The sequence below is a fragment of the Abramis brama genome (assembly GCF_963993115.1).
Source record: "Abramis brama genome assembly, chromosome: 3".
NCBI lineage: Eukaryota > Metazoa > Chordata > Actinopteri > Cypriniformes > Leuciscidae > Abramis > Abramis brama.
Window position 1 is genome coordinate 59,977,927 of NC_139965.1, and position 10,956 is coordinate 59,988,882.

A 10,956-nucleotide genomic window follows, 5' to 3' on the forward strand; every position below is an offset into this window, starting at 1 on the left:
AAGTTTGCGATGCTGTTTGCGAACGTTCGTTGGAACGATGGTTTCGGGAAACACCAAATCGTTAAACTATGCTGATAACGACGGAACTTGCGACCATAGTTGGCTAACGATGCTTTCGGGAAACGCACCCCTGGTCGATTTTGGCCTGTCTAATTAATATTCACAAACCTGTCTTCTGATTGGCCTGTTGTTTTCTGAGTGACGCACGGCCAGGCCAACCACAGGTAACTTGGGTCATGTATGCGGTAGCCTGCTGTGGCTTGGTGATAATATAAAACACCTGTAATGATGGACATTGCTGAGGGAAATGTTATCCGGCCTTATGATCGAGCCGGACTCAGACCCCGAATCGGTGACGACAGGAGACAAACAACCACCTCCTTACTTTCGGCGTTATTGTAAGAGTTTTATAATTACCATTAACATTACATAAATGCTGCATGCAGATTTAACGTTAACGCTAATTTAAACGGTCTGTAAACAAACTCAGACTTTTTTTGGGGGGGGTAAAATTCGATTTAAATCTCCAAAATATGTATTGATTGTGAAACACTTAACTGCTTTATAATATGTAATGTTAGCAGACAGACACCAATGCAGTAAGCTATGTAACTATTGATTTCAGTTGACGTGCAACAATTTCTTTTACAATGTTACTTTTTTGCAATGTAGCCTACTTGTGGTAAATGTGCAAGGATGCCCACAGAACACGAGAACATGCTGCAATTGACGCCCAAGGTAAACTTGTAAAACTATGAACTGTAGGGACTGCAGCATCTTTGAGGAGGAGCTTCTTTGAAAAACCAGCGTTGAGTTGAGCCTGATTGACAAAGCAGTCACATGTGAACTGTGCAGAACAGACGGTTAAGGTCGAACTAAATTCCTGTGGTATTTCTGAATAAATAAACATTAGCCACTGTTCCCTTAAATTAATGTTGTTCGGAAGCCTGTGCAATGATGTAGTTTCGTGACAGTGGCCAGTGCTCGGGGTATTTTATAGAAAGGACCACAGGTGCTTAGGAGGCTATAGTTCTCACCCTGGAGCGTCGGTCAGAACGCATGACAGGAGGCAGAAATCAGTTCAACACTCGGATGTACGTCATTGCTTACGTTGCACGAGTGCCCACTACTGGCAGAAACTGCGGCAGGCTGAACTGGAATGTCCTAAGCCCTTGATCACTTGGAATCAGCTATGGAGTTTATTTATTATTTAAAATTTTTCCCTTTAAGAATTTGTTTAATGCAGCATCCAAATGTATATAGTCGTTTTAAATTTAAAAATATATAATTAATATATCATAGAGTTGTTTGTTGTGGTGGTGATTAGACGAGATATGTGGTGACGTCACAATCGTACTGCATTGTGGGACATATAGGTGCCTGAATTGTACATATGAAGTAGACTCGCTCCCTTGGTCGAGGGAACGAGGGTCTGTCCATATAAACTTCCCTCGTCCACTTCACGAAGTAGAACGCACTTCAAAATGGCGGCAGGGATTCCCCCGAGGGGAAGTGCTTAGGGAAGTTTGCAAGTGCGTGTCTAAAAGTGGACTGGAACGCAGCCATACACTTCAGGCACCTATATGTCCCACAATGCAGTACAATTGTGACGTCACCACATATCTCGTCTAATCACCACCACAACAAACAACTCTATGATATATTAATTACAATTTTTTTTTTTTTTTTTTTAACAACCCAAACACGCCTATATACATTTGGATGCTGCATTAAACAAATTCTTAAATGGAAAAAATAAATAAATAATATATCAACTCCATAGCTGATTCCAAGTGATCAAGGGCTTAGGATGTTCCAATAGGCTCTATGCACGATCGCTTCCGCGTTTTGTCTCGGCCCGCCCAGTTACATCCGGTGCTGCATTGGAAACCGTTTTTGCATTCGGTGGAAATGATGGTAAATTACACTCGCTGTTTACAAGAACTTCCAGCGGTTAACGTGAATTAGGGATGTTAACCGTTGACCGTTTGACCGATGGTTGACCGTATAAACGTTAACCAACGTCAAAGTTGTCAGTAGTCGGTTAAAAAAAAAAAAGTGATCTCTAAATTAGGCTATTATAGACAGTGGACTTAACGCTACTACAGTTAGCCATCTCATTCCAAGATCTTTTTGTGTGGAGTGAACAAATCCCTCACACTCAATTTTTCATAACTCGCCTGTTTGTACTTAATAAACCAATAAAAACGTTTGGCGCGAGGTCACAGCGCTTGGGTTCGCGCGCTCACAAGGTTTGCGAAAAGTAAAGGCTACAGGCAGACGACAGGATGAAGCGTGCAAAGAAAAGTAGTGTGTGGGACCATTTCACCAAAAAGAATGACACAGATGTAAGTTGCAACTTGTGTGATACAGTGCTTAAATACAGTAGTAGCACATCATCTATGATGTAAGGTGATGATGGTCATCATGTTTCTTTATTATTGTTAGCACTATACCTCAAATTAAAGTGGCGTCTCTTCGGAGCTGTCATTTTCTTAAATGAGGCGCGGCAATGTTTCAAATGAGCTTCTAACGCTAGACAAACGCCTTTATTTTCAATGCGATCACCTTGTACCCAAACCATTTCGAAACTAAGGAGTCATTTGTCCTCCGTCCGATTACATACAAGCTCCTCGGCGCCGCGTTTGCGGGACTCATGTTTCGTGAGTGGAAGGGCCGGGAGGCAGAGCGGCAGAGCGGCAGAGAGATGCGAAAAGTTGCGAAATTGCAGGCACGGCTCGAAATGGCTGTTATTTCAAATAGCGTAGCATATTTTAAACTAATCGGTTAACCGGTTTCAACCGGCTAATGAGGCTCGGTGGTCGGTCAAGAAAATTTTTCATTTTCGCCATCCCTAACGTGAATTATGTTAACAATATTGTGAGGCAGTTAGCGGTCACACCTAAGAGTAAGAAAGAGAAGGGCTTTAAATTATATATTTCGAGCTACATCGACAACTTTGAGGGTGAGTATTCTCTCATATCATGCGAAATCCGACTAGCGAATCGGTTTCTAAAATCGTTCGTGCATAGAGCGTATTCAGCCCATTGCAGTTTCTGCCAGTAGTGGGCACTCGTGCAACGTAAACAATGACGTACATCCGAGTGAATGAGACGGAGGGAAGCTAGCGAGTGAAGGGCATAACAATTTTGGACTTGAACGCAGCCTAAGTGATTTTAAACAAGGAAGATATAGCGTGAGAGACATGAACATCATTTTGAGAAGTTAGAAAATAAAAGTTCTTTGTTGGCATCTATGGTTTCACGAAGAACCTTTAACATCAATAGCCGCTTTCCGACCAAGTAGTTACAGGAACTTAGTTCTAGGAACTGTCCACTTCTAAACAGTTCTAAGAACTACTCTCCCCCAAACTCGGTTTTGCTGTTTGCGTTCGCACTGGCCAAGTGGCCATAGGAACTGGTAGGAGGGGTAAGGGAGTGACGCAAGCACGGTGACTTTTATTTTGACGGAGCGACGGACCTTTATTTTGGCGGCGCTGAGAACGCCAGAGCAAACAATGCTAAACAATGTTTATTAGTTAGCGATCTGTCTAACAGTACTGTTTAATATGTTATTAGATAGAACTGTTATAGAAAGTAGACAGTATATTAATAACTAATAACTAATGATCGTTGCGACGGAAGTGAATCAATCAAAACTAACTTTAGCTGGACATTAGATTTATTCTAGAGCTGCTATAAAGCCAAAACAATCTCTGCTACTTTCATTTCCTATTATCACTGTAAAGCCGCTTTGAAACAATCTACGTTGTTAAAAGCGCTATATAAATGAAGGTGACTTGACTTGTTTGATATATGAAAAAAAGGTTTTGAAACAATCTACGTTGTTAAAAGCGCTATATAAATGAAGGTGACTTGACTTGTTTGATATATGAAAAAAAGGTTATTAGCCTTTGCCGTGTGGTTGATGTCCAGTGTTGTTAGCTGGGCAGATAAACAATCATGTTTGGCTTGGTCCCCTCAGAGTTGCGTTGGATTTTCTCTTCAGCATAAAGGTTTAGAGACCCATCTATCGCTGTTTTCCATGTTTGTATAGTTATCGTACTGCATTGTGGGACATATAGGTGCCTGAATTGTACATATGAAGTAGACTCGCTCCCTTGGTCGAGGGAACGAGGGTCTGTCCATATAAACTTCCCTCGTCCACTTCACGAAGTAGAACGCACTTCAAAATGGCGGCAGGGATTCCCCCGAGGGGAAGTGCTTAGGGAAGTTTGCAAGTGCGTGTCTAAAAGTGGACTGGAACGCAGCCATACACTTCAGGCACCTATATGTCCCACAATGCAGTACAATTGTGACGTCACCACATATCTCGTCTAATCACCACCACAACAAACAACTCTATGATATATTAATTACAATTTTTTTTTTTTTTTTTTTAACAACCCAAACACGCCTATATACATTTGGATGCTGCATTAAACAAATTCTTAAATGGAAAAAATAAATAAATAATATATCAACTCCATAGCTGATTCCAAGTGATCAAGGGCTTAGGATGTTCCAATAGGCTCTATGCACGATCGCTTCCGCGTTTTGTCTCGGCCCGCCCAGTTACATCCGTTGCTGCATTGGAAACCGTTTTTGCATTCGGTGGAAATGATGGTAAATTACACTCGCTGTTTACAAGAACTTCCAGCGGTTAACGTGAATTAGGGATGTTAACCGTTGACCGTTTGACCGATGGTTGACCGTATAAACGTTAACCAACGTCAAAGTTGTCAGTAGTCGGTTAAAAAAAAAAAAGTGATCTCTAAATTAGGCTATTATAGACAGTGGACTTAACGCTACTACAGTTAGCCATCTCATTCCAAGATCTTTTTGTGTGAAGTGAACAAATCCCTCACACTCAATTTTTCATAACTCGCCTGTTTGTACTTAATAAACCAATAAAAACGTTTGGCGCGAGGTCACAGCGCTTGGGTTCGCGCGCTCACAAGGTTTGCGAAAAGTAAAGGCTACAGGCAGACGACAGGATGAAGCGTGCAAAGAAAAGTAGTGTGTGGGACCATTTCACCAAAAAGAATGACACAGATGTAAGTTGCAACTTGTGTGATACAGTGCTTAAATACAGTAGTAGCACATCATCTATGATGTAAGGTGATGATGGTCATCATGTTTCTTTATTATTGTTAGCACTATACCTCAAATTAAAGTGGCGTCTCTTCGGAGCTGTCATTTTCTTAAATGAGGCGCGGCAATGTTTCAAATGAGCTTCTAACGCTAGACAAACGCCTTTATTTTCAATGCGATCACCTTGTACCCAAACCATTTCGAAACTAAGGAGTCATTTGTCCTCCGTCCGATTACATACAAGCTCCTCGGCGCCGCGTTTGCGGGACTCATGTTTCGTGAGTGGAAGGGCCGGGAGGCAGAGCGGCAGAGCGGCAGAGAGATGCGAAAAGTTGCGAAATTGCAGGCACGGCTCGAAATGGCTGTTATTTCAAATAGCGTAGCATATTTTAAACTAATCGGTTAACCGGTTTCAACCGGCTAATGAGGCTCGGTGGTCGGTCAAGAAAATTTTTCGTTTTCGCCATCCCTAACGTGAATTATGTTAACAATATTGTGAGGCAGTTAGCGGTCACACCTAAGAGTAAGAAAGAGAAGGGCTTTAAATGATATATTTCGAGCTACATCGACAACTTTGAGGGTGAGTATTCTCTCATATCATGCGAAATCCGACTAGCGAATCGGTTTCTAAAATCGTTCGTGCATAGAGCGTATTCAGCCCATTGCAGTTTCTGCCAGTAGTGGGCACTCGTGCAACGTAAACAATGACGTACATCCGAGTGAATGAGACGGAGGGAAGCTAGCGAGTGAAGGGCATAACAATTTTGGACTTGAACGCAGCCTAAGTGATTTTAAACAAGGAAGATATAGCGTGAGAGACATGAACATCATTTTGAGAAGTTAGAAAATAAAAGTTCTTTGTTGGCATCTATGGTTTCACGAAGAACCTTTAACATCAATAGCCGCTTTCCGACCAAGTAGTTACAGGAACTTAGTTCTAGGAACTGTCCACTTCTAAACAGTTCTAAGAACTACTCTCCCCCAAACTCGGTTTTGCTGTTTGCGTTCGCACTGGCCAAGTGGCCATAGGAACTGGTAGGAGGGGTAAGGGAGTGACGCAAGCACGGTGACTTTTATTTTGACGGAGCGACGGACCTTTATTTTGGCGGCGCTGAGAACGCCAGAGCAAACAATGCTAAACAATGTTTATTAGTTAGCGATCTGTCTAACAGTACTGTTTAATATGTTATTAGATAGAACTGTTATAGAAAGTAGACAGTATATTAATAACTAATAACTAATGATCGTTGCGACGGAAGTGAATCAATCAAAACTAACTTTAGCTGGACATTAGATTTATTCTAGAGCTGCTATAAAGCCAAAACAATCTCTGCTACTTTCATTTCCTATTATCACTGTAAAGCCGCTTTGAAACAATCTACGTTGTTAAAAGCGCTATATAAATGAAGGTGACTTGACTTGTTTGATATATGAAAAAAAGGTTATTAGCCTTTGCCGTGTGGTTGATGTCCAGTGTTGTTAGCTGGGCAGATAAACAATCATGTTTGGCTTGGTCCCCTCAGAGTTGCGTTGGATTTTCTCTTCAGCATAAAGGTTTAGAGACCCATCTATCGCTGTTTTCCATGTTTGTATAGTTAGTTTCTGGAGTAAATATATAGGCTATAATCTGTGTGTTTACATTCTAGCTGTTTTAAAAATGGCGGGTGCTGGTGTTCCACGTGCGTTCGGTCAATCAGCGTACACTAACGTCACGGGTAGTTCCTATAGTGCTGGTTTAGACCCTACTCTGAAGTAGGACCTAAATTAGTTCCTCCAAATGGAGTTCCTAGAACTAAAATCGTTCCTAGTTCCTGCGGCGCGAACACGCCGACATCCGGGTACTTTAGCCAATAGTTCTAGGAACTGTGAAAAGGTTCCTCCGGTCGGAAAGCGGCTATAGGAACCTTTCCAACCTGCAAAAGTTGGGGGTTTTTTGGGGGGTTTTTTATGTTCTTCTTTTAAGAACTGAAAGGTTCTTTGGGGAACCAAAATGGTTCTACTACATAATCGCTGCTAAAAAACCCTTTTGGAACCTTTATTTTTAAAAGTGCAGATTTTATAGCCATAAAAACATTTATGTGTGTAAATTTGTTGGTCTGCAATTAGCATTAAATGGGACTTATTATCAAAGAGTTGAAACACCAATGAAGAATCCTATAAAATGTTTTTAGTTTCCGTGGCAGATTTATTTACTAATTTACATGCATTTCCCCCTTAAAGATTTACACAATATAACTAAAATATAAACACACACTTTAAAGACTGCAGCCATTTAAAGCTTTATTAATTCCATCACTCTTTCAATCTTTCAAAAACCATAGCAATACATTTAGTTTAACAAATATCTTAGCCTATCTATGACCTCTTCTTTACATACAGTAGATTTTTATTTATTTATTTTTTGACTAGCTGACTTGGGCTCCATTTCTCAAATGCATCGTTGGCCAACAATGGTCTCTACGATCAACTTGGCTCACGATGCTTTTGAGAAACGCAGCCCAGGCCCTTGATTCTGAAATAAGAATGTAGGAACGATGAGCTGTCATTTATGACAAAATATTGATTTCTGTCAGGACCACTACCGTCAAATATGATTGACAATTAGCATACAGTTTGGATTGGCGGTATGGTTCCGTTCTGGGCAAGAACTCCCTGTGCATCCATGCAGCCTAGCATGGATAAGAGCAGGAGAGCAGCAATAACCCCCCTTGGGGTAAACAGAACAGAACCAACATGAAAATTTGCATTTAATTCAAGATTTTAAAGTACAACATTATTCAATAATTATTCTGATTCAAGGGGAATCAGAATGTCAAATCCTGACTGGGCGAGATGAGGAGCTGGGGATGGAGGAGGGTAATGAGCTCCTGAGAAACGCGATCGCTGCTGATAATACTGGAGCTTATATATGTATATGGTGATAGGCGTCGTATTCCTATAGGTAGATGTGGATCAGCTGAGGGTCAGTTGATGCGAGCTTGACTAGCGTGACCTGCCAGAACTGACGCTACGCTTGATAAAATGTCTTTTATTAAAACGGACATTATAGTTCTGGTCATTATGCATTAAAAAGTTATTATAAACAACTGCATATGTAACAGCACAGCAACAAAACAAAAAAATACTGAAAAAAGTTACTTTTGTTAGTCCAGTTCAAGTGATTTACTTTCTTTTTTTTAGTCGTTTAAATCCTATTTAATTAATCTTGGTCTTAAATCGTTTATTTGGCTGTTCCTCATCTTAGATCTGACTCTTAATGAACCTAGGTTTTGTGTTTTTGGTGTTTCATTCATGACAAATGACCGGCAAGCTTTGTTGGTGACATGTACAGTCAAACCAAAATGTATTCAGACACCTTCAACATTTCTCACATTATTACATTATTACCAAGCAAAGCTTAATTTTGTTCAGTCTGTGGTGTAAAAAGGTCGCATTAGCAATTAGAGAAAAAACACATCAGCAAAACATGTTTATGTCAAAGTGTCTGAATAAGTTTTGGTCCAATTTAAAAAAAAAAAAATGTATTGGTAGTCACTGTATGAAGAATATTTGGGTATAATATGTCACAGTTTACTTTATTTTGCTATCCTCACTTACATAAATGAACTAGTATCCTGCACCCACTAGTAAAAAAAAAATAACAAATTATTACTGGTGTCTGAATACTTTTTGGTTTGACTGTAAGTCATGTAACCATTACACAAATTCAGCTTTTTTGTTGTTAGCAATAAGGACCAGGTGTCTGTAAGTCCCTCCAAAAGTGAACCTGGTTATATAAGCTTCGTGTCGTTGTGGCGATGAGTTTCGAATAGCGACAACGGTTATAATCCACAGGGAAGACATTGAATAGGCTTCCATCAGGTGGATCAGTCAAAGCAATTCCTAAATGATTCATGCACAGGCCTACATACACGTCCTCTATGTAAACCGGTTTGACAATTTGTGCTGCTTCAACAAGTTTTCCTGACAAGTCCAGAGAAAACACATATGCTAAACCCACAACATAGGGAGGATAGAAAGCCGGGGAATAAACCATTTTTGGGAGATACCATTTAGAATGGGGGTTTCTCAAAACCATTGCATTCCTAACCACAAGTCCAGTCATATAGTTCTGCTTTGGTGCCGGCAGAAGCATATTCACTAAGTTTTTCACATTGAGAAATATATCCGAGTCGATCTTCATCGCGTAGGACGCATTCTGACAATAAGCAGAAAGCCATTCTAGCATTACCACTGTCTTAATGGTGAGATTGTAGTAACTGTCCCAGAAATTACTTTGTAAAATGTCATGATATTTCTCGCTTTCCTGCAACAAATCCTCTTGAAGCTTTTCGCTGTCTTGTGAAGTTGGCAGACCGATCAGAAATAGTAAACTTATTATCTTGTCCGCGACTGACCTCTCCGTACCCCACGTTGAACGGACGGCGTCCCGAGCGGCCAGGTTTCCTGGAGCTACTGGTACTATTAACACCAGGAAAGTATTTTCCTTCTGGCACTTCTCCAGCTCATTAATAACAAAACTATAATTGCTTGGGTAAGCCACATAATATGGTTCTGGAGGCTTCCATGGTTCAGCAGAAATCCCTCTCGATACTGTAGTCAGAGAAACTTTGGTCGTCTTATTGTGAAATGTCTCTGGAAGAAATAGTCTAACAGCTGCTGTCCAGGTTTCTGAGTTTTCATAGACGACGATGTAGTAACACAGCGACAGGATCAGCAAAATGGTGAACATAACAAATGAACGATGAAATCTGCATCCGCCATTTGTTTGCACTTGACTAAAAAGAGAAAACGAGTCTTTTGGCATGTCTATGTAACAATGCATTCAGATAAATAAACTTAATACACAGGTATTCCTAATGAGGTTTCCAGTAAAAGCATCAAAAATTTAGATTTTAATATTTTACAAGCTGTATAAATTTGTAACACTTTACAATAAGGTTTCATTTGTTAACATTAATGTATTAATTAACATGAACTAACAATGATCAATACATTTGTTACAGTATTAATAGCATTAGTTAATACAAATACAGCTGTTAGTTCATGTTAGTTCACAGTGCACTAATGTTAACAAATACAACCTTTGATTTTTAACAATGTTTAAATCAATAAACAGTTTTTATTTTTACGTATTAGTAAATGTTGAAACTAACATTAACAAAGATTGATAAATGCTATAGAAGTGCAGTTCATCATTAGTTCATGTTAACTAATGAAACCTTATAGTAAAGTGTTACCAACTAATTGTTCTCATCTAAATCCAAATGGCACTTCTGAAAAGATTTCAAATTTTGCACATCATTAATATGAATCATTAACAGTACATTTGCTACAATATGGATTATAACAGAAAGTAATTTATGCCATCACAATTTCAATACAAAAATTAAAACAATTAAACACATCAGTCTAATAATGTCGCACTGGTACTTTACCGTCGTTCTTCACTGACTTCCATCATGTTTCTGCTGTTATTTCAGATGCATTTTCATCTCTGCTATTCCACGACAAACTGGCTTGGCGAGTGTCAAGTACGTTTAAAGTCAAACCTTTTTCTTTGTTTTACATATCCAGTTCCACCCCTTTGTCACATCACAGACAATAAGCGACCAACACTGACCATTCTGATATGACAGAAGCAAAAAAACTCGAGCCTATATAGTAAACATATTGGCTACATGTAAACATAGGTGTGTCTTTTGAAACCCCATTTTGTGCTTTACATAAACACAACCAGAGTACAATGACTGGGCTTTATTTATTTAAATTACTCTGCTTTCAAAATCTCTTAGCATGACTTAAATTAATCCAATATCTTTAATTATACTAACTTGTTGGCCAGTTTATAAGTCAGTGAATG

The 10,956-nt window shown here is 39.6% G+C and overlaps 1 protein-coding gene across 1 annotated transcript; it reads right to left on the reverse strand.

The window, feature by feature from the left end:
- Positions 1-7,360: 7,360 nt before the first annotated feature.
- On the reverse strand, positions 7,361-10,605 carry LOC311079739 (beta-1,3-galactosyltransferase 2-like). Its single transcript, XM_084109396.1, has 2 exons — positions 10,532-10,605; positions 7,361-9,871 (listed from the first exon to the last, which is right to left on the reverse strand). The coding sequence occupies exons 1-2, from the start codon at positions 10,555-10,557 to the stop codon at positions 8,815-8,817; spliced, it is 1,083 nt and encodes a 360-aa protein (XP_083965522.1). The 5' UTR covers positions 10,558-10,605; the 3' UTR covers positions 7,361-8,814.
- Positions 10,606-10,956: the final 351 nt, after the last annotated feature.